The sequence below is a fragment of the Pan paniscus genome, chromosome 16, assembly GCF_029289425.2.
Source record: "Pan paniscus chromosome 16, NHGRI_mPanPan1-v2.0_pri, whole genome shotgun sequence".
NCBI lineage: Eukaryota > Metazoa > Chordata > Mammalia > Primates > Hominidae > Pan > Pan paniscus.
Window position 1 is genome coordinate 23,040,294 of NC_073265.2, and position 25,382 is coordinate 23,065,675.

A 25,382-nucleotide genomic window follows, 5' to 3' on the forward strand; every position below is an offset into this window, starting at 1 on the left:
TTTTCATTTAAAAACAATAAGGACTTGATGGAATTTCTTCAGAATTTGGCATAAATTCTTCACAGTAGTTAGTAAATAAATTAGATGGCAAAATGAAGATCTGAGGGCCGTTTTATCCCTTTTTGAAAGGGCTGAACAACCAGAATGGTAAACTGAATGTCTTATATTTTCATTTTGAGACAAACTGATGTTTGGTGTTTAAAAAACCCAACAACTTCACAACAGACAGATGGCATCAGCAGATGGGTATGGACACTCTTCTCTTGAAAAGCTATTCCCTCTCCCTGAATGCTCTTTTCCCGCATAGCTCACTCCCTCCCATCAGCTAGATCTCTCCTCAAATATCACCTTGTCAGAAAGGCTTTCCCTGTCCAACCTATGTAAGTAGCAATGCCCTCCACTCTGGATCCCTTGCCAATTTCAGTCTCTCTACTCTGCTTAATTTTTTGCTAGGGAATTTATCAACACTTAATATGTTATATATTTTGGCAGTTAAAATAGCTTAAGGACTGTATCCCCACATTAGAATTTAGACTGCATCGTATGTTTTCTTTGTGCTATGACCCTGGTGCCCAGAACAGTTCCAGGCACCTCTCAAGCATTTAATAAATAGCTGCTGAACACAGAATGGTGCCTTAGGTATTTCCTTCTTTCTTATATACAGGGCTCTTTTTATGTATTCCTTGTTATTCTGAGGCCTCACCTTGGTGGGCTTCTTTTTCCCTTCAGTGATGTTTTCTGCCTCTTCATGTTCCTTTGCTCCTTGAGTCAGATTAGTGTAATTGGCCATGCGGTTGAGGAGGGAAGACACCTTCGGTCTGGTGTCCATTTCTTCCTATAAAGCCAGTGACATGGAAGAAATGAGCTACAAAGAACACTGAACATAAGTATCAAAATAATCTTGCTACCAGAAAACTTCAAATGAAATGAAAAAATATTTCACAGGTAGGCCGGGTGCAGTGGCTCACACCTGTAATCCCAGCACTTTGGGAGGCCAAGGTGGCTGGATCACCTGAGGCTGGGAGTTTGAGACCAGCCTGGCCAAGATGGTGAAACCCCATCTCTACTAAAAATACAAAAATAAGCTGGGTGTGGTGGCACACGCCTGTAATCCCAGCTACACGGGAGGCTGAGGCGGGAGAATCAGCTTGAACCCAGGAGGCAGAGGTTGCAGTGAGCCGAGATCGTGCCACTGCGCTCCAGCCTGGGCAACAGAGCGAGACTCCATCTCAAAAAAAAAAAAAAAAAATGGTACATTGAGTTGGGCATGGTGGCTCACACCTGCTAACCCAATGCTATGGGAGGGCAAGGCAGAAGGATCGCTTGAGCCCAGGCACTCAAGACCAGCCTGGGCAACAGAGTGAGACCCTGTCTCTGCAAAAAATTTAAAAATCAGCCAGGTGTGGTGACACATGCCTGTAGTCCCAGCTACTAGGGAGGCTGAGGTAGGAGGGTCCTTTGAGCCCAGGAGGTCAAGCTGTGATCGTGCCACTGCACTCCAGCCTGGGTGACAGAGCAAGACCCTGTCTCAAAAACAAACTAAAAATGGTACATTGAGAGAAGTGGCACTTGCATCATTGTCAAAGGCCAGAAAAAGGTAGTGCTGAAATAAACCAGGCTCCTTTCAACAACCTGGCCACAGCTTATGGAGCCTGGCCACAGAGTCCATGTTGTCTTATTCAGATAAGATATAGAAGTCCTCTTCATTATGTTAAGTGAAATAAGCCAGGCACAGAAAGATAAATAGCACACGATCTCACTTACATGTGGGATCTAAAAAGTAGAACTCGTAGTAATAGAATGGTGGTTACCAGAAGCTTGGGGTGTATGTAGGGGAAGGGAGGGAGGTTAGTCACAGGATACAAAGTTTCAGTTAAGCAGGAGAAATAAGTTTTTGAGATCTATTGCACAGCATGCAACTATAGTTAACATATTGTATATTTCAAAATTGCTAAGAAAGTCAAATTCAAATATTTTCACCACGAAAATGATAAGTATACAAGGTGATATATATGCTAATTAGCTTGATTTAATCATTCCACAATGCATACAAATATCAAAATATCACATTGTAATCCATAAATATATACAGTTATTATCTGACAACTAAAAAAAAGGACATGAAGGTCCTGCTAATCTGGAAGCCTGCTTCCTACAGTGATTTTTGGAGACGGAGTCTTGCTCTGTCGCCCAGGCTGGAGTGCAGTGGCACAATCTTGGCTCACTGCAAGCTCTGCCTCCCAGGTTCATGCCATTCTCCTGCCTCAGCCTCCCGAGTAGCTGGGACCACAGGCGCCCGCCACCATGCCCGGCTAATTTTTTGTAGTTTTAGTAGAGACGGGGTTTCACCGTGTCAGCCAGGATGGTCTCGATCTCCTAACCTTGTGATCCACCCGCCTCGGCCTCCCAAAGTGCTGGGATTACAAGCGTGAGCCACCGTGCCCAGCCTTGTTTAGTTAGTTCTAAGGCAAATGATAGTCTTTTCAGACAAAGGGTGGAGAAATACACTGATTTATAGTTAGAAGAAAGATTATTCTAATAAAAACAATTAAATCACAACTGAATTAGATTGCAAGGTAATCTATATGTCCAAGAAGTCAAACTCCTCTTCCTTACTACATAACAATTTGATTTAATAGTTACTCACTATAATTAGATTACACAGACAAAATTTACTATAACAAGTTACAATATTTTCTTTTAACATTAAATTATCCAGCTTGTAAAATTTTTAAACCAAATGGGGTAAAATACGGCCATCATGAGATCTCTGTTCCTAAAGTCTCAGTCCATAGTTTTCTCCGAAATATTACCTCAAAGAGTGCCAAATTTTTATCAAAATATTCATCTCCTTCTTCATAATTGGAATTATTGAGATAAGCATTTCGAGCTTTCTTATGTCCATCGTCTGGAAAAAAAAAAAGTAGACCAAGTTAGTTTCTCACTGGTTTCTGACGAAGAAACATCAGCACCAGATAAGTGCAGGTTGCTTCGGTATTAATATAACCCATTTTCATATTCAAATTTAATCTTAGAACTCAATCAGCACTGCTTGGAGAATATGGAACAAAATAAAACTCTCCAGCAGGAACAAAAAGAAAACTCTGAGAAGTAAACATGGGTCATTCCTTTCCTTAACAATAATCAAGACCCCTAGAGACGCTATTCTTTTGGAATTCCAGCCCATGAAGACTCTTTTTTTTTTGAGATGGAGCCGCTATGTCGCCCAGGCTGGAGTGCAGTGGCGCAATCTCAGCTCACTGCAACCTCCGCCTCCCTGGTTCAAGCAATTCTCCTGTCTCAGCCTTGAAGTAGCTGGGAGTACAGGCATGCACCACCATGCCCAGCTAATTTGTTTGTATTTTTAATAGAGATAGGGGTTCACCACGTTGGCCAGGCTGGTCTCAAACTCCTGGCCTCAAGTTATCCGCCCACCTCAGCCTCCCAAAGTGCTGGGATTACAGGCGTGAGCCACTTGCACCCAGCCGAGACTCTACTCTTAAAGTCACCTAAGTTTAGGAGGAAAAAAAGATACTGAGTATATACTCAGGGTATAATACTGTGTTAGATGTAGTCTCCTTTACACACTATTGCTGCTGATAATGACAGTAAAGGCTCTCTGCCTCCACAGCTGTCTGACCTTTTATAAATTATATGAAGTTTTGATTTGCATTTCTCTGATGATTTCAGTGATGAGCATTTCACACCAGTCAGAATGGCAATTATTAAAAAGTCAAAAATAACAGATGTTGGCGAGGCTGTGGAGAAAAAGAAATGCTTATACACTGCTGGTGGGAATGTAAATTAGTTCAGTCACTGTGGAAAGCAATTTGGAGATTCCTCAAAGAACTTAGAACTACCATTCCACCCGGCAATCCCATTACTGGGTATATACCCAAAGGAAAATAAATCATTCTACCAAAAAGACACATGCACTTGTATGTTCATTACATACAATTGAAACCCAACCTTCAAGCCAAAGACAGTTTAAAGCCTAGCTACAAGTCCTGGATAAATCCATGGACTGAACTGAGAACCTCTCTTCCCGTTTGGCATACTTTCCTCTAATTGATTCTCCACTCTTTACCTATTTTACATATATCTACCCTTCCCTAATTGGTTTTTTACACTGTGTGCCTTTGTTTTAGCCTTTTTTTGCATACTCACAAACCAATGAGCATACACTCCCCTATTCTGAGCCCATAAAGGCCCCAGCCCCAGCCCCAATGAGAGAGACCACCCTCGCATGCCCTCTCCACTGAGAATTGTTTCTCATCATTCAATAAAATTATTCTCCGCCCTCCTCACCCTTTGATATCAGCACAACCTCATTCTTCTTGGATGTGGAACAAGAACTCAGGACCCACCAAACACAGGTACAAAGAAGGCTGTAATACTGTGGCCCTCCACACTCTGCCAGTGGAGGGCAGCTACCCCACGCGACGGGAAGCAGCAGCGGGCGGGAGCAGGGGCGACAGGACAGACAGAGCTGTTAACATGCCGCCATCCATGGGGCTGCAGATGGTGGGACTAAAAGAGCTATTAGCACACGGTAACACCCCCTCTGAGGTTTCAGGGTTGCGGACACCCGTCTGGGCGCCACCATGTTCCCCTCAGTGTGACACGCCTGGTCCAGCAGCAATCCCTACATACAGCCCGCTTCTGTCTCACTGCTTGGAGCAGCCAGCTGGACACTGCACTCGCTCACTCACTCACCCCCTCCCACCAGTGCGCAATTGCCACGGCTGCAGGATCTGCATTGGAGCGCAAGCCAGGCATAGCCCAGCAGGATGAATAGACAGGGCATCTCTTCTGGTGAGCTCGGGCCTGAGCAAAGCCTGGGCATGGATGTTGCTGGCTGGAGGTCTCTGGCTGGCAAAGTGGCCAGGAAAAATCCTGTGTCACTATGCTTCCTACTTGGGTGAAAGGATTACCCATACCCCAATCCTCAGCATCATGCAATATACACATGTAACAAACCTGTACATGTACCCTCTAAATCCAAAATAAAAGTTGAAAAAAAATAGGGCAGGCGTGGTGGCTCATGCCTGTAATCCTAGAACTTTGGGAGGCCCAGGTGGGAGACTGCTAGAGTCCAGGAGTTCTGGACCAGCCTGGGCAACACTGAGACCCTGCCTCAACAAAAAAATTAAAAAATTAGCTGGGCATGGTGGTGCATGCTTATAGTTCTAGCTATTCAGGCAGGAGGATTCCTTGAGCCCAGGAGTTCAAGACTGCAAGTGAGCTGTGACTGATCCACTGCACTCCAGCCTGGGCAACAGGGTGAGACCCTGTCTCAGGGCAGGTTTGGGGGGGAGTTGAAAAAAGAAAAAAATTATGTCATTTAACTATTATTTTTGTACAAACCCTTCCACATTTTTTTTTAATGTTAAAAGAGGCATCTGACAAAAATTCGGTGAAAGAGCTATGAGGAAAAAAAGGAGACCAGGCCCATAAGACAGCAAACTTTGTTTTATTTGAGCACTTCCTTAACTTTGTTTCATTATTATGCAAAAGTTATATAATTACAGAGTCTGGAAGGAGAGAAGAGAAAAAAAAAACATAAATGCTATTAAAAGCTAAGATTTTCAATACTGGGGAAATAAGTAACAATATAAAAATTAAAGAATTAAAAACCCTATAAGCTTAAATGTATAAGGATGGGCTTGAGAAACAGTCAATAAACTATCAAAATTACTGGGTCACATCAAAGGGCACAGAGCCAAACTGAAGGGGTTCCCAATGCCCCAAAATGGAATAATACAAACATTAAAAATAAATAATGTGATGGATTGAAATGCAAATTTATGAAATACTCAAAATGATATTCTGAAAAAGTCACCTTTGCGGGGTTAAGGAAACAACACATGACTCTGAAAAATGACATTAATAAATAGAAAAAAATAAATGGAAAGAAGTAAGCAATCATCTTGCCTTTCTTGTGCCAACTGTATTTCAGGGTAACCAATAATTAAAAGAAAATTTCTTCCTTATAGAAGCATTCCAGCTAATTAATGATAGATGGAATGATAGAAAAAATCACTAATGAAATAACAGATTTAGGCAACGATAATCAATGGTTGTTAAAACCATTAGGTGAAAGGCTGAGGCAAAACTTTACAATGGATGGATCAGGCTGATCTGGAGCCTGCTTATCAGCTTTAACATCTCTGAAGGTATGACAACACAATCTCCTGTAATACAATGAAAAATACACTGTACAAGCTATGATGTATTCTTTCCAAAAGAATGGAAGTTGAATCTAATCAAGCCTTGAAATCTAACTATCAGTTCAAGGAAAACACAAAGGAGGAATATGTTAAACATTAGAAGGATCTAATCACCAAATTCAGAATGTGAGAAATTTTACAAGATGATCTGACTTCTTCAGCAAATAAATGGCATAAACTTAAAAGGTGAACTTTTATAGATAAAAGAGACTTAAAAGACATATCAACTAATTGCAAATGAACATTGTTAGGATCCTGACTCAACACATCAAAGGTAAAAAGGCATTTCTGAAACAAAAAATAAGAGAAAATATATCACTCTTTTTTTTAAAAAGGGCAAGTAAAATCATATGTCTGGAATTTTCTTTAAAACAGTTTAGGGAAAAATTAGGTAGGGTCTTGAAAACAGATTTGTAACATTGATGAAGCTGGGTGATGCATTCATAAAAGTTCATTATGCTATTCTACTTTTCTGTACCTTTGATATTTTCAGTAACAAAAGGTTATAAAAAGAAAAATGTAATTCTTTTCCTCTTCTTAATAGCTCCAGAAAATTCTAAAGAGTATAGCTTAGGCTGGGTGCAGTGGCTCATGCCTGTAATCCCAACACTTTAGGAGGCCGAGGCGGGCGAATCACGAGGTCAGGAGATTGAGACCATCCTGGCTACCACGGTGAAACCCTGTCTCTACTAAAAAATACAAAAAATTAGCCGGGCGTGGTGGCGGCTGCCTGTAGTCCCAGCTACTTGGGAGGCTGAGGCAGGAGAATGGCATAAACCCAGGAGGCGGAGCTTGCAGTCAGCCGAGATCGTGCCACTGCACTCCAGCCTGGGCGACAGAGTGAGACTCCGTCTCAAAAAAAAAGAGTATAGCTTAAAATTATCACCACTTCTAAGTAATTCATTTATTCAACTAATATTTATTAAATTCCTAGGATGTACTGGATACTGTTCTGGGTCCTAGGGGTATAGCAGTGGACATGGCAGTTAAAGACCCTGCCTTCACTGTGCATATACTGAAGTTACAGAAGACAGAAAGTAAGTAAAAACAACAACAGCAATTAAAAAAAAAAACAAAAAAGACAAAATAAAAACAAAAAAACCCAAAAAGAATTTCAAGAAGTGATAAGTTCAAGGAAGAAAATCAAATAGGTACTGGGAGAGACTGTGACTAGGGAGGGGAATGACGACTTCATGTAAGATCATTGGTGTGCTGATAACAGCCTCTAAAGAATGAAAACAAACCCGACTTACAGTACTTGACAATTTCTGTGGTATAAATACTCACACATGGCCATTTTCAAACTACTAATGTGAAGACAATGAGCCTGGTTTTGGGAAGAGATTTGCATTAACTGGCTCTTGTGAGCTGGTATAAGCTGGCTGCAGCACACTCCTGGCATAGGATAGTAAGGAAAAGCCTACATTTCAGGCAGAGGGAATACAGCAATTTTAAAAGATCCTAAAGCAGAACCAATTCTAGTGAATTCATAAAGCAGAAAGGACAATATAGCTAAAGGACAGTGAGGAAAGGAGAGCATATTTAGAAAGACAGAAAGGAGCCAGACCACGTAAGTTAGTTAATGGATAGATTTTCCAAAGGAGAGAGTAATGTGAGAGTGTGCTAATAGTTCATTTGGGAAGCAGGGGTAATACAGAAAGCTTTTTTTTTTTTTTTTTTTTTAAGAAGAGATTATAAAGAAGCAGAAAAAGTGGGACAAATAATTTAGGATGGCACAATGGTCCAAGCATATCAATAATACCAGTAATGTAAATAGACTAAGACAAAGATTGACAGACTGGATTAAACAATAAAATCTAGACATATACTATTTATAAGAGATATAAGGACATACAAAAGCTGAACATTAAGAAAACATTAAGGAAAGAGATATATCAGGCAAATACTAACGAAAAGAAAGCTGATATAATTTTATTAGTATCAGATAAATTTATGAGAAACATTTTATTAGGTATTAGAAGGTAACCACATAATAACAAAAGGTTTAATCCACCAAGAAGGCATGACAGTTTTGTTTATACCACATAATAACAAAAGGTTTAATCCACCAAGAAGTCATGCCAATTTTATTTATCATTATTATTATTTTTTGAGACAGGGTCTCACTCTTACGCCCAGGCTGGAGTACAGTGGTGCGATCACAGCTCACTGCAGCCTCAGCCTCCTGGGCCCAAGAGATCCTCCCACCTCAGCCTCCCAAGTAGCTAGGACTACGGGCTTATGCCACCATGAAGAGCTAATTTTTGGATTTTTTGTAGAGATGAGGTTTTGCTATGTTGCCTCGTATTCCTAGACTCAAGCCATCAGCCTGCCTCAACCTCCCAAAGTGCTGGGATTACAGGTGTGAACCACCGGGCCTGGCTGGCACAACAATTTTAGACATACATCTATTGTTTAGTTATTATTATTATTTTGCTCAACAAATTACCTCCAAATTTATTGGCATTTTAAACAACACAGTTTATCATCTATTTGTTTGGGTTGGATTTTTAAAAGTCTGACAATCTGTCTTTTCAACTGCCAAGTTTAGTCCATCAACCTTAGTGATTAATATATTTAGACAGGGTTCTAACATCTTTTTATTTGTTTTTTCTCTATGACTCATTCTCATCCTCTGTCTCTATCTCTCCCACTCTTTGGATTTTCTGGTTTGTTTTTCCTTAATGACATTTTCCCCTCTAGTTTCCATTCTCTATTTCTGTTCTTTCAGCAATTACCCTTGAAATTTTACTATATATCTTACTTAAATTGTTAAATAAGTTTAAACAATTGCTTGACATCCTCCTGAACAACACGAAGACTTTCTAATACTTCAATTCCAATTTTCTCCTCCTGACTTACCTAATATTGGTGTCCAACGTTCCCAGTAGTCTCTTTAAAAAAAAAAAAAACTCCATAAATAAGATATTAGAGTTGTTTTATTGAGACAACACTGATTTGAGTCGATGTACAAGTTTACTAGTTCATTTATTCACTACTCTTTCTTACATTTCAGACTACTAGTCTTCTAGGATCATTTTATTCTTTCTTGAGGTATATTCCTTAGAATTCCTTTAGGTTTCTCAAACTCAGCACTATGGAATTTTGGAGCAAATAATTACTGTGAGGGACTGTCCTGTGCACTGTAGAATATTTAAGAGCATCCCTGGCCTCTACTCATTAGATGCCAGTAGCACCTCCAGTAGTGACTGTCAGAGATGTCTCCAGGCTGGGCGCAGCAGCCCTCTCCTGTAATCCCAGCTCTTTGGGAGGCCATGGCAGGAGGACTGCTTGAGGGCAGGAGTTTGAGACTAGCATGAGCAACATTGTGAGACCTTGTCTCTACAAAATTTTTGTGTACACTTATTTGTGTTTTCTGGCTTGTGTTTGTAACTTTGTGTTTTGGTACTGAGAATTCTTCTGTCATTCTGTTGTTCCTTTGATGAACTGTCCTTTCTCTCTGGCTGCTTTCAAGATCTTTTCTTAGATTTTCTGCAGTTTCATTAAGATGTATCTAGGTGTAGTTCTTTTTGTTTATGCTATTTACCTACTACTAAGCTACTGTTTAATTTCTTTTTTATATCTATATATATTTTTTCTTTTCTAGAATTTCCATTTATTTTCCTTCTCTTTAAACAGTCTTTTATTCCTGAGGAGTTTGCTCATCTTCCTAACTGCATCCTCTACTGATTTAAACATTTAATAGAATTTTGTATCCCAGACTCAGGACCATGTCATTTCTCTTGAGGGTTATGGAAGCAAGAGTTCAACATACTACCTCTCTGCTATTCAATAACCTTACAATGATGCCGTTACAAAAATCTGGCATGAGACAATCCTGTCCCATTCTGCTACCTGCTGTCCAAGCCACCTCCTAGCAGCTCTGGCTCACCTTGTCTTATTATCATCAGACAGTCTGGATCCTGGCTGTTTCTGGCCCACCTTCCATTTGCTTGCTTACTTTTTTTAGAAAGGTAGAAGAATATCCCTGGAGATTTTTGTCTACATTTTATGAGACCAATGATGCCTCCAACCAATAATGTCCTACTCATGGTCTACTTGTGGTAGTGTTGTGCAATGGGAGGCTCCCAAAGAGTTCCTGGTCAATCATGGCTTGTGGACAGTCATGAAAGGTCAAGGCTTTCCAAGGCAAGAAATGAAGCATTCATCAAGTGTGGTTATACCAAAAGGCATGAAATTAGAAGTGATTATATTGAAAGGCAAGGATTAATTTTTGGCTTGAATATCTTGGTGGGAAACCATGCTGCTTTAGAGTTCAGCCTTCAAAAGTTTAGGTCACTGTTGTGACCCCAAGAAATACCAGATGGAATGGAACTTCTAGTTTCTGAGTAGCAAATAATCTTTACTCTGCAGGAACTAAGAACCAAATCCATATTCCAGGGCTCTTTTAGGATTATTCAGAATCCTAAAATGACTCCTTTGAAGGATCCCCACTGAGACTGGCCTCAGTAATGGTTTGCATTACATCATCTGTCAGATTACTATTATGTTTCTTTTTTTCTTTTTTTTTTTTTTTGAGACGGAGTCTTGCTCTGTTGCCCAGTCTGCAGTGCAGTGGCACAATCTCAGCACACTGCGACCTCCGCCTCCAGGGTTCAAGCAATTCTCCTACCTCAGCCTCCCGAGTAGCTGGAATTATAGATGCCTGCCACCATGCCTAATTTTTTGTATTTTTAGTAGACATGGGGTTTTGCCATGTTGGCCAGGCTGGTCTTGAACTCCTGACCTCAGGTGATCCACCCACCTCAGCCTCCCAAACTGCTGGGATTACAGGTGTGAGCCACCGCGCCCAGACACTATTATGTTTCTTTTTTCTCATTTTACTATCTAAATAATGCTGACATTTTTGGGAAACTTACTGGTGTTTCACTGCATAATTCAAATGAAAACTGATAGGATAATTCTACTAAATATTTCAGATTTCTGTTTTTCATGGCATACTTTTTTTTTTTTTGTAAACAGAAAAAAGGTATACCAAAGGTCTTACTCTTTATATAAACACTTTACTGTTGTGATGTTATTACTTCTATAATGTTGCATTTGTCAATTACCACTTATACTATAATTTGGGCCCTAGATAAATCTCAAGTTACTCTTTTAGCTTCCTGATCTTGTCAAATGGCCTTTGCTAGTCTGAGTTAGGCAAGAGAGCAGTAAGTGTACCTAATTTCCCTTGGCACAGGTTTGGGTTTGTACTATGTGACTATGTGAATCTGAAAGGTTATCCCAAATGCTACATGTTTTTGATTTTATACTTTGTTTTGCCATTGATGTGTTAAGGAAACCATGTCATTTGTCCTGGAGAGTTTCTGATGGTCTGGGTTTTGATGATGGCATCCATGTGATGCTGTTTAACATGCTCTTTTGTAATTCCTAAAAATTGGTAGTTGAATCTAAAAGCCTAATTACTTTCAGTACTTCTAGGAGGGTAGGGAGGAAAACTACTTCACAGTGGTATTATGAACTGCCAGGAGGTACATGTCATTGTCATCTGGTTGTCTTTCCTTTTGAGATATTAGCAATTGTTGATGAGTAATGCCTAGCTCCATTAATTTATGAGAGGTCACCATATGGTAATATTCTCATTCTATTATTGTTCCTTCATTTATTAGCTAGAATACCTCTATAAAAAGAGACATTTCCTTTAATCTACTATTTGATTACCAAGTGGTTCAGTTAAAAACAGGACGAATAATTCTTTCCCTTTACTGACCAGTTCTCAGAATAATTGGTTCACTAAATACTCCAATGGTGACCAGTTAGTTGTGGGTTTTGTTTTGTTTTAGAGACAGGGTATCACTCTGTTGCGGAGTACAGTGGCACCATCACAGCTTACTGTAGCCTCCAGAGTAGCTAGGACTACAGGTGTGTGCCACCATGCCAGGCTAATTATTTTTTGCTTTTTTGTAGAGATGGGTTCTTGCAATGTTGCCCAGTCTGATCTTGAACCCCTGGCCTCAAGTAATCCTCCTACCTCCCTCCTCAGCCTCCTAAAGTGCTGGGACTACAGGCGTGTGCCATTGTGCCTGGCTCGTTTTTTAAATTATCATTATGAACTCATAAACTTAAATATTGGGTTTTTACTGTATTAGCCCTTCCTCATGCTGCTATGAAGAAATACCCAAGACTGGGTAATTTATAAAGAAAAGAGGTTTGGCTGAGCACAATGGCTCACACCTCTAATCCCAGCACTTTGGGAGGATGAGACAGGCGGATCACTTGAGGCTCGGAGTTTGAGACTAGACTGGACAACATGGTGAAACCCCGTCTCCACTGAAAATACAAAAATTAGCCAGGTGTGATGGTGGGTCCCTGTAATCCCAGCCACTTGGGAGGCTGAGGAAGGAGAATCACTTGAACCTGGGAGATGGAGGTTGCAGTAAGCCGAGATCATGCCACTGTACTCCAGCCTGGGTGACAGAGCAAGATTCCATCTCAAAAAACAAAACAAAACAAAACAAAAAACAAAAAAAAGAGAGGAAAGAGGTTTAATTGACTCCAAGTTCAGCATGGCTAGGGAAGCCTCAGGAAACTTATAAAAATGGTGGAAGGCCCCTCTTCACAGGGCAGCAGGAGAGAGAATGAGTGCAAGGAGCGGAAATGTGTGATGCTTATAAAACCATCAGATCTCATGAGACTCACTCACAATCATAAGAACATAGAGGAAACCGCCCCCATGATTCAGTTACCTCCCACAAAACATGAGGATTATGGGAATTACAAGTCAAGATGAGTGGGGGGAGACACAGCCAAACCATATCAGGTATGTTTCAAATCAAATGCTTTTTCAACCTCTATTAAGATTATTATACAATATTTTTCTTTTAATTTGTTAACATAGTGAATTATATAAATTAACTTTCAATATTAAACCAACCATGGATTTCTAGCAGAAACTCAACTTGATGAGGGGATAATTTAAAAAAATATGTTGCCCGATTCAGATTGCAAATATTTCGTTCAGGATTGTAGATATGTTCCTAAGTAAGGTTGGCCTATACTTTTTTTTTTTTTTAATCTCATATTGCCATTCTTAAGTTTTGGTTATCAAGGTTGCAAAAGCCTCAAAACTGAGGTAGTAGTTACTTGGTTTTCTATTCCTTATGAGAGACTGACTGCAGAAGACTCGAATTATTTTTCCTTGGATGCCTGATAAAACTTTTAATAATGCCAGGACCCATGGCATGTTTGCTTGCTAGCTTTCTAAAAATTTTTTTAAGTGCAAAGCTACACACACACACACACACACACACACACACAGAAAAGTTCGTAAATCACAGGTGTGCAGCTTGATTATTACAACAGCAGTTTCACCCTCCCGTATATCTCCTCAGCCTGACCCTGAGTTTTGCAAGAGACCGGATGAGTCAGTGGGAACAGTAGATACATTAAAATAACTGTGCCCTGTTGACAGTAAAAACATTTAGAAGGACTGGAAAGGGCTTTTATATATCCAATTCAACAGCAAAGGTCTGAAAGATGTTATTACAAATTCAATTAAGCAGGCAAGGCAATTGAACCAGTTTTTCACCTACCAGGCCAAATTATCCTAAACAAGGTTTTTAGGGAGAGCTGGGAAGATTTTCTTTTTTTTTCTTTTTCTTTTTTTGTTTTTGTTTTTTTTTTTTTGAGACAGAGTCTCACTCTGCCACCCAGGCTAGAATGCAGTGGTGTGATCTTGGCTCACTGCAACCTCCACCTCCTGGTTCAAGTGATTCTCCTGCCTCAGCCTCCCAAGTAGCTGGGACTACAGGCACCCGCCACCATGCCCGGCCAATTTTTTTTAAGTAGACATGGGGTTTCACCATCTTGGCTAGGCTGGTCTCGAACTCCTGACCTTGCGATCCACTTGCTTTGGCCTCCCAAAGTGATGGGATTACAGGCGTGGTGAACCACGGCGCCTGGTCGGAAGATTTTCATTCAACCTTATAATGCCTTTTCTGAGTAACTTATCAGATGGTTAGAAAATACAACAAAAAAAATCTTTCAGTCTTTTGCAAACTCATGAATTTCTTTTAATTAAACCAGACTTTTAAAGGTTTTGAGGCTACAGCTAAAACAAAGATACTTAAGACAGAAGACAGAAGAGGATAGTTCTTCAGAGCATGAGAAAAAAGGAAAATATGATCTGACTCCACGAATCTAGGAGAGAGAACTCAGGCTGGCAGGATGGACATACCTGATAATCTGGCCAGAAGACTGGATGAATCCTCAGGTTGGCTAAAAATTGAATGCAACTGTAGGCTGCCAAATGAGATTAATGTTTGAAGCAGTCTCTTTGCAAATACTATTAGAATTTTTTGGCTAATAATGACTAAGATAACTCTTCCTTCATAATCAAAGTTACTTATTTTTGCCTACAGTTCCCCAGGTATCCTTTACTGCAGGTGGTTAGCTGGGAACAAAATCCAGCTTAGTAATACTGGAACTGTATCAACTTTTGACTGTCCATTTCACTAGCTAAGCTGCCTCCATTGTACATGTGTTCCTGATAATGAACTATTCTCAAACATCTCTGCCTGTCATGTATGTATCAGGGACAGAAACACTTTCATAGTTTAGAGGAAAGATGTTCTTTTCATGGTCTGGCAAAATTTTTCAATGAAAGTTTAATCGTTCCTGATCCAAATATAAAATTTTTATATACAGAAGACTAATTTTGAGCAATGTATAGAAACTATCCAATATAAAAGTATAAAAAAGTGGCCGGGAGTGGTGGCTCATGCCTGTAATCCCAGCACTTTGAGAGGCCACAGTGGGTGGATCACCTGAGGTCAGTAGTTCGAGACCAGCCTGACCAATAGGGCGAAACCTTGACTCTACTAAAAATACAAAAATGAGCCAGGCGCTGTGGCGTGCGCCTGTAGTCCCAGCTACTCAGGAGGCTGAGGCCAGAGAACTGCTTGAATCTGAGAGGTGGAGGTTGCAGTGAGCCAAGATCGTGCCACTGCACTCCAGCCTGGGTGACAGATCAAGACTCCATCTCAAAAAAACCAAAAACCAAAAAAACAAAAAACCTCTAACATCACACGGTCAGGACCTTGGTGATCAGATTTGTATATTTATGTCAAACCATTTACTTAACAAATATATACTGAGTGCCTAGGATGTCAGGTACTGTTTCAGCATATAAACTCACTAAAGGAATGAGGGCTATGGTCTCATAAACTCTTCTCATTAACCCAAGGACTATTCTAAGTCTTTAATATAGAAAGAAGGAAAAAGGAGTATCCCAGTTTCTTCAACTAATCCTCTGAAGTTTTTACTTTCCCTACTTTGGACTTTTTGATAGCTTATTTTTCCATAGCTGCTTTACACATATTTAAACAGCTAAAAGCTCAGCAGGGATCAAAATAAGCCTCAAATCAAAGCATACATAGACACACAAGTGTTAAATACCAAATAATATACTAAAAATTACTTAACCTCACTTACACTGAAGGAAGTATAAATAAAAAACTAGAGTTGCCATTTTCACCTATTAGGTAAAGAAACTATTTTAAGATTAATAATACCTGTTTTTTTTTTTTATTATAGAGAGTCAAGCATTACTCCATACTGGTGAGAGTTTAAGCTGATGTATATTTTTAAACATGTACATATCTTTTGAGTAAGGAATTCCACTGTTAGAAATTTACCCTACAAATATACTGGCATTAAGACTGATATATCTGTCTTATATACTGGATATAAGTATAAGATATTCATTGCAACACAACTTACAACAGTAACACACTTGGAAATACATGCTCATGAGTAGGAAACTGGCTGAATAAAATTATAGTGCAGGAGCACAATGAAATACTCTTCCATCACAAACAAAGGAATGAAGCAGAACTTTATGTACTAAGATGTCCAAGGTAAAATGTTAAGTAAAAAGAAGCAGTCTGTATAATAGAACAGTCCATTTACTATAACACCGTTGATATAAAAAGGAAAAGATAGTCATATATAATACAAAAATTTATAATTAAAAATTTCTAGAAGAATTCCCAAGAAACTGTCAACAGCAAGTACTTTTAAGAGGTGGAAGTGAGGTGGTAAGAAGAAGAGATACTTTTACTTTCTTTATATATGCCTTTTGTTTGAGCTGAATGCCTCATCAGAGTATGTTTCTTTTTACACTTTGAAAATTTATCAGTCCTGAGGTCTTGTGAAATTCCTGTCAAGGCCGGGTGCAGTGGCTCACACCTGTAATCCCAGCATTTTGGGAGGCCGAGGTGGGCGGATCACGAGGTCAGGAGATGGAGACCATCCTGGCCAACATGGTGAAACCCTGTCTGTACTAAAAATACAAAAATTAGCTGGGTGTGGTGGCGGGCGCCTGTAGTCCCAGCTACTTGGGAGGCTGAGGCAGGAGAATGGCATGAACCTGGGAGGCGGAGCTTGCAGTAAGTGGAGATCGCACCACTGCACTCCAGCCTGGTGACAGAGCGAGACACTGTTTCAAAAAAAAAAGAGAGAAATTCTTGTCAAATTATGCACTTACTTTAAAGAAGTGGTACCCAGAGGAAGTAAATTCATTTCCATAATTTGTTTCATAGATAAGGAACTGGAACACCAAATTCTAAGGACTGCTTAAGGACATACTGTTTATGAAGTACTTTCAATAATTAAAAAGGTGATCAAAAGGCCAAGAAAAGTAATAAAAAGGGAAAATTAGCTGCAAAGTCAGATATTACAAAGCTATTATAATATCTTCTTTTCCAAATTATCTTTAAAAAATTCTAGTTCTTAGATTTTTTTTAACCATAAACCATGCAAAATTACTTTTTAATTTAACTGAGTCTTAGTAATCAATTATAGAAGTAGTTTCCTAAAACTTGGCAAGTTGGGAATAGAAACAGCAGGAAAAAAGTTGTTGGGTGGGAAGTAGGAAAGGAGGGGATAGAAAATAGAATCAGAGAAGGGAGTAATGTCTGTTAGGATAAATGAGTTAAGGGTGACTTTGGATAAAGTCAATCCCCACAGTAATACTATACCTAACAGTTGGCTGTGTTCCCCTGTGATGGAGTTCTGACTCAGGTCTGAAAAACAAACAATTGAAAAGAAAAGAAAAAAATGAATGATCAAAACAAATAATTTCTTTAAAATCAGCAACAAAAGTCAACCAAGGAAATAAGCAAAAAAATTTAAAAACTTATGAAATATTAATGTGAAGATAATAAAAAATAGAATGAACTAGTGTAAAGAATGATCACATTGCTCAAAAAGTTAAACATAATCACCATCAGCAATTCTACTCCTAATTATACTTCCAAAATAACTGAAAACAGGGACTCAAACAGATACTTTACCACTAAGTTTATGACAAAATAATTCACAATAGCCAAAAGGTTACCAGGTATACTTCTACAGATGAAGGAATCAACAAAATGTAATATATACATACAATGGAAAATTATTCAGCTATAAAAATGAATGGAATTCTGATACATGTGACAACATGGATGAACCTTGAAAACATTATGCTAAGGAAAACAAACCAGACACAAAAAGATAAATATTATATGACTCAATTTATATAAAATGTTGAGAAAGGACAAATTTATGGAGATGGAAAGTAGATTAGAGGTTACCAGGGGCTGGGTGGAGTAGGGTATGGAATGTTATTGCTTAAAGAGTACAGCATTTCTGTTTGGGGTGATGAGAAATTCTGGAAACAGATAGTGGTAACGGGTGTACAACACTGTAAATGTAATTAATGCCACTGAGTTGTACACTTAAACATGGTTAAAATGGTAACTTCTGTATTGTATATATTTTGCCACAATAAAAAGTAAATTAAAAAAATAATAATCACACAAATTTGACCAAGCAGTCGTTTCATAAAGTAGAAGGATGATTCAGGATTGTGATATGAATTATATTTTTAATGACGAAGGAACATTTTAATGACAAAAAATACTTATGGCTATAGCAGCTCAAAGTCAAGACATAAATTAGGCACTTATTACTATTAGCAGATATATTCTAGTAGTTTGACTTTAAGATACACTGACTAAATTGGCTTTCATAAATATCAATTTCTTTAGTAATCTGAAATAAAATTCGTGGCAATAAGCCAAGTCCCTAATGCAAGAGATATTGACAATCATCATTTAACAGTCAACCACTTGCTTATTTTAAAGGTTTGAAAAGCACTAAGAGCTAAAAACAGAAAAGACTAAGCTCCACTTTCCTCAAAGACTAAATCTCTTGAGACGCTGATGATTCTGGCTGCCTTGAATGTGCCTGGGGTAATAAAAATAATTTTAGACCAGGGTTTATGTGAACAATGGGAAAAAAAGTCACATCTTTATTTTCACTAACCTCTAACTGAAGTTAAGGATTTTCTACAGCTATGATGTATGCAACAGATTACATAAAAGTACCTGTGATTTTGTCTAACAATAAATCTGAGATATTTTTATATCACATTATTGTTTTAGACAAAATCCATAGTCCACATATGTTTTACATATCATTTAATTAACACTTTAAGCATCCCAGACAGAAAGAAACAATCAGAATACTTAACAAATTCCAGTTTCTGATGTATATTGGAGTATACACTATATATTTTAATTAAGGAAGTAAGGTAGAAATCTGATTTCTACCACAGAAGCTTTAAATGCTATTTGAACATTTAACAATTTATTTTCATGGGATTTTTTCCCTTAATTTGCTTTGAAAAAGGTAAATTTGAAATGTTCCTATTCTAGAATATTTTCCCCAAACATACCAGCAAGTGAATTCCCAGTTTTTACTTTAAACTTATCTTACTTCCCATCTAAATAAAGGATACTGGGGCTGGGTGCAGTGGCTCCTGCCTGTTATCCCAGTATTTTGGGGAGCTGAGGCGGGAGGATCACGAGGCCAGGAGTTTGAAACCAGCCTGAGCAACATAGTAAGACCGCATCTCTACGAAACATTTTAAAAATTAGGTAGGCATAGTGGCGTGTGCACCTGTAGTCCCAGCTACCCAGGAGGCTAAGGCAAGAGGTTCCCTTGAACCCAAGAGTTAGAGGCCCCAGTGAGCTATGATGATGCCACTGCACTCCAGCCGGGGTGACAGTGAGACCTTATCTCTCCCCCAACCCCCCACTATATATATATATTCTTGCACATAAGACAAAGTAGGAATGTTCTTGCACATAAGACAAAATAGGAATAACAGTTCTGTAGTCACTCTCTCTCTTAGGGAAAATTGGGCCCTATCATTATGGAGAAACAAGCATGTAACTGGCATGAAAAGAAGAGTAGAGAAAGCATAACAGAATTTTAGAACTAGAAGAACCTTGGTCATCATCTAAACCTACTCCAGTGACTCTAGAGGAAAAGCTGAGGAAGTGTTATCACATCATTTATTTTTCTCTTTAAATCATACCAACACCTCTCCTTCAAGATTCTGATTCCCAGCCATAGTCACTAATATGAATACCTTGTATCTCTCAGGTGTGCAGGAACAGAAAAGTTGAGAACCTCGTATTTTAATGTTTATAGTTCTAAAAAACTAATGCCTGGGTTAATCAGTGGCTAAAGACACATCACACTACTGCCCAAAGAAAAAGGTTATAGTCTTGATGCTTTGAGAACTTATGTTCTTGCTTCTCAATATTCTGTAATTCTAACTTTCTTGTTCTAAAACAAGGTATGATAGGCTAAAACAAGTTATTCGAAATTGCCAGGGAATACAACCTATGAAGAGAAATAGGAAAACATCTCAGATAACTCTGACAGACTAGGTATGGTTTTAGAGAGGAAAATATAAATGACTTTTCCTTTAAAAAGAATTAGCTCGGCTGGGCGCAGCGGCTCACGCCTGTAACTGCAGCACTTTGGGAGGCCGAGGCGGGTGGATCACCTGAGGTCAGGAGTTCGAGACCAGCCTGACCAACATAGAGAAATGCCATCTCCACTAAAAATAAAAAAATCAGCTGGGCGTGGTGGCGTGCACCTGTAATCTCAGCTACTCTGGAGGCTGAGACAGGAGGATGGCTTGAACCCAGGAGGTGGAGGTTGCAGTGAGCCAAGACCACACCACTGACTCCAGCCTGGGCAACAAGAGTGAAACTCCATCTCAAAAAAAAAGAAAAAAATTAACTCCTCTATTGTGTAATATACTTTCTTGCCTTCTAAGCTGTGCATACATGACGTATGTATACTCTCTAGACAAGCCAGGAGTCTTCCTTTGAACACCCTCCTATACTTCAGATGAGTAGAAACAAGTACTTTTATTTTTTTTGAGATGGAGTCTTGCTCTGTCGCCCAGGCTGGAGTGCAGTGGCGCGATCTCGGCTCACTGCAACCTCCACCTTCCAGGTTCAAATTTTCTGCCTCATCCTCCAGAGCAGCTGGGATTATAGGTGCCCACCACCGCGCCCGGCTAATTTTTGTATTTTTAGTACAGTTGGGGTTTCACCATGTTGGCCAGACTGGTCTTGAACTCCTGACCTCGTGATCCACCTGCCTCAGCCTCCCAAAGTGCTGGGATTACAGGCATGGGCCACTGAGTCCAGCCAGAAACAAGTCTTTTGTGTAGTTCCCTACAAGTTCAACTTAGATTTTTATTTTTCATTTATTATAATTGAAAAATTATGGGCAATCCTTGATACTTTAGTAATCTGAAGACTAACCTCCAAGAACCTGCAAATCTTTTATTAATATATATAAAAGCTAAAACAAGGCTAGGAGTGGTGGCTCACACCTGTAATCCCAGCACTTTGGGAAGCTGAGGCGGGTGGATCATGAGGTCAGGCGTTCAGGACCAGCCTGGCTAATGTGGTGAAACCCCATCTCTACTAAAAATACAAAAATTAGCTGGGCGTGGTGATGCACCCCTGTAATCCCAGATACTCAGGAGGCTGAGGCAGAGAATTGCTTGAACCTGGGAGGCGGAGGTTGCAGTTAGTGGAGATCAGGCCACTGCACTCCAGCCTGGGCGACAGAGCAAGACTCCGTCTCAAAAAAACAAACAAAAAACAAAACAAAACAAAACAAAGAACTAAAACAAAGGTCAATCTGGGAGTATATAGGCCCGTGAACCCACTAGAATGAAACTAGTTTTGCCTGTAAAAATTACAATTGTTCAGTGGATTTAACTTGAAGGGCGTTTCTGGGTTTGCAATCCAAATTGTGCAGTCATCATGCTAACACTGCTGAGATATGTCTGAGCACCCTTCAATTGTTCTGTGTCTAAACTCCCCCATTTACCACTTTTCCTGACTATGTCATTGGTGAGGGCACACCCAAGTTTGCCTAAGACTGGGAGTTGTCCTAAAGATTACTCAAAATGACATTTATTTTAAACCAGATTATTCTCTCTAATAGGAACTATGTGCCAATAATGTCACTAGTTTTACCCTATGATGGTCTTCATAAATAAAGCTACTCTTAGGACAAAATACAATCAGGTTATAATCAAAAGCCAGAGATACTCTATAAGTCAAAATGATAGATCAAATAAAAAATAGAAACAAACTATATACCTATTAAAAACAGATAGATGTAATCAGAAAAATGAACTGAAAATATTTCCTTGTAACAGTAATGATATGGTAGTTTTACAAATAAGCACTTGCTCAATATATTTAACTTATCTTGGGTAAATAGTAAGAATGAAGATTTGAGTTTCCTGCCATGCACCTGGGAGAATGGAGACAGAGTGAAATGATTGTGGGTGGTACTCACTTGCAAAACTGCCTCTGTCAAGTTTTTCTGAAGAGCTTTATTATTTTCCTTAGTTTGCCAATAGCAATAGTCTTTGAGACTATTTTGAACAAAATTTCCTTTGAGAATCACTTTGTTTACCATCATTGGCAGACAATTTGAAGCAAATTAAGGCTAGCTGGTATCTTGTAGCTAAAACACAGGGTTAGAAGGTTTTAGTCTTTATTAAATCTAGAATCAGTAATATAATTAAATAACACACCAACAGCAGAAATTGTTGCCCAATTCTTTAGATAAAGAAGTAGGCATGACCAAGCGCATATACATCAGAATTAAGACTGTTATGCTACTGGCTGTATTATCTAGACATATCACAAAAGTTGTTTCAGGAAAACAAACAACTGAAATGACTAGTCGTAACACGTAAGGCATTTCTCACTTTCTTAACTCCCAGTTTTTAAAAAAACCAAAGCGTCATCATCATCAAAAGAAACGATTCCAACTCAGAATTAAACTAAGATAGTTAAAGATGGAACCGAATTTGGGGATGTAAACTAGTATAGCCACTAAGGAGAAGAGTATGGAGAGTACTCAAGAAAAGTACAACTAGAACTACCATATGATCCAGCAATCCCACCACTGAGCATTTATACAAAGCAAAGGAAATTAGTAAAATTAGTGTATCAAAGAGACACCTGCACTGCATGTTTATTGCAGCACTATTAACAGTAGCCAAGATATGGACTCAACCTGGGTGTCCAAAAACAGATGAATGGATAAAGAAAATGTGGTACGTATATACAATGGAATACTATACAGCTCTTAAAAAGAATAAAATCCTATCATTCATAGCAACGTAGATGGAACTGAAGGACATTATGTTAAGTGAAATAAGCCAGGAACAGAAAGCTAAACACCACATGTTCTCATTCATATGTGAGAGTCAGAAAAAAAAAGTTGATCTCATAGATGTAAAAACTAGAACAGACGATACTTGAGGGTGAGAAGGGCATGGGTATGGGCGGAGGGCAGGGGGATAGGAAGAGATTTGTTAAAGGATACAAAAGTATAGCTAGATAAAAAAAGAGTAAGTCTAGTATTCTACACTATTGAAGGATGACTACGGTTAACAATAATATATTAGACTCAAATAGCTAGGAGGAGGATATTGAATGTTTCTAATACAAAGTAATGATAAATGACTGAGACAATGGATATACTAATTACACTGATCTGATCACTATACTTTAATAGGTATTGAAAAAAAGATGGAACCAAAGACAATTACTCTAACATTCACATTTATTAGATTCTGCCTCTCTATATGGGTAGGATCTCATCTTGGTGGGAAAACAAGTTGAACTAAGTCAAAATCTGAAAAGCCCATCCTCTTTACATAATATATTCTAAATTTATAGCAATGAACTAGATAGACCTAGAAAAACTAACATGAGATTAATGAGGTTTAAATAAATGAGTAAGCCGGGTGCAGTGGCTCACGCCTGTAATCCTGGCGCCTTGGGAGGCCGAGGCGAGTGGATCACGAGGTCAGGAGATTGAGACCATCCTGGCCAACATGGTGAAACCCCATCTCTACCAAAATACAAAAAATTAGCTGGGCATGGTGGCGCATGCCTGTAGTCCCAGCTACTTGGGAGGATGAGGCAGGAGAATAGCTTGAATTCAGGAGGCGGAGGTTGCAGTGAGCCAAGATCGCGCCACTGCACTCCAGCCTGGTGACAGAGCAAGATTCTGTCTCAAAAATAAATAAATAAATAAGTAAAAAATAGTAGGCAATTTTAGGCAAAGTAATTAAGCAATAAGATGGCAATGTAAACCAGTGCATACAAAAAGTTAATTCTTTATGTTTCTACACTACCTCATAAAGGACAAAAATCCTTATTTTAATTTTTAATGTAATATAGTTAAAAAAGATATATAGAGCCTACATATGCCAAAAAAAAAAAATAGCTAAAGATCATTAAGCTAAAATGTGTACTTTAGTCCACACCATCTGCTACATAGTGGCTTGTGTAGACAGTTAACCATGAACAGAATAAGCTGCGATAGTAGCAAGGAACCACATACTCTACTTCATGTACAGTGTATAGTCCTTAGTGCCTAAGTACACATTCCTTAGTATATTAATAGGGATTTGGTAAGAAACGGTTTGGGGCAGGGATTGTAAGTAGACTTGTCAAATCTATTTAATAGATAAGTAGATTGCTCTAAAGTGTAATTTCTCATACCCTTCAAAATGCTAATGACTGCCTAGCTAATCTCCAAAAGAAGAATATAATATTCAGCATTCCTAAACACATAGGAAAAGATCATTCATTTTGTATCAAATACCTTGTATAATTAGTGTCCTATGATATACACTTTGGGAAACGTTGAACTAATTCCTATCAATATACTAAGGTTAAAAGATAACTCCCTGGCTGGGCACAGTGCTTCAAGTCTGTAATTCTAGCTACTCAGGAGGCTGAAGCTGGAGGACTACCTGAGGCCAGGAGCTTGAGGCCAGCCTGGGCAACATAGCAAGATCCCATCTCTTAAAAAAGAAATAAAATTAGCTGGGTGTGGTGGTGTGTGCCTGTCATCTCAGCTACTCAGGAGGCTGAAGTGAGAGGATACTAGAGCCCAGAAGTTCAAGGTTGCAATGAGCTATGATCACTCACTCACTCACTCACTCACTCACTCATTCATTCACTCAGCACTATTTCCATTAAGTCAGTATTTTCAAAATTTGCCTGGTTACAACAGTCATGGGGTATTTGTTAAACTACAAATTTCTGGGTCACATAACTAACCCTAATGACTCAATTTTATGGGAGGAGGCTGAGATTCTGTAGTTTTACCAAGTGCCTCAGATGGCTACTATAAAACTTCATTCGTTCAACCATTCTTGTGTTTAAATATCTGAGCGACTAATAAGTCCCAGTCATTTTTCCATGTGCTAGGGATAGAAGGTAAATAAGAAAAAGTTCCTTTTGTCATGCAGATATGGGAACATCAATAAGAAAAGAAAATTAATAGCCGGGAACTGTGGCTCACACCTGTAATCCCAGCACTTTGGGAGGCCAAGGCAGGTGGATCACCTGAGGTCAGGAGTTCAAGACCAGCCTGGCCAACATGGTAAAACCCCATCTCAACTAAAAATACAAAAATCAGCCAGGCATGGTGGCAGGCACCTGTAATCCCAGCTGCTTGGGAGGCTGAGGCTAGAGAATCGAACCTAGGAGGCAGAAGTTGCAGTGACCGGAGACTGCACCATTGCACTCCAACCTGGGTGACAAGAGCGAAACTCTGTCTCGAAAAAAATAAAAATAAAAATAGAAAAGATAATTAATAATCAAGATAATTTCAGCTTATGGTGTTATAAAGAAAATAAAGAAGGGTGATTAGAGAGGCTATTTTTTATTGGGTGGACTGTCAGGACCTTTCTGAGGAGGTAACCCTTAAGGTGAGACTTGCATG

General features: G+C 39.0%; 1 protein-coding gene across 7 annotated transcripts in view; it reads right to left on the reverse strand.

Annotated features, from left to right (window-relative positions):
- The window catches only part of SLC12A6 (solute carrier family 12 member 6), a 108,018-nt gene that overhangs the window by 28,230 nt on the left and 54,406 nt on the right, over positions 1-25,382 (reverse strand). For 5 of the 7 annotated variants that reach the window (XM_055098820.2, XM_008965543.6, XM_008965551.5 and 2 more), the window contains 3 exons: positions 17,234-17,278; positions 2,814-2,908; positions 704-835 (listed from right to left, as the gene is read on the reverse strand). In XM_055098820.2, coding sequence (XP_054954795.2) covers positions 704-835; positions 2,814-2,908; positions 17,234-17,278 — 272 coding nt within the window. The remainder of the gene's footprint in view (positions 1-703; positions 836-2,813; positions 2,909-17,233; positions 17,279-25,382) is intronic. The other 2 variants (XM_008965553.6, XM_008965557.5) reach the window with 1 other exon arrangement.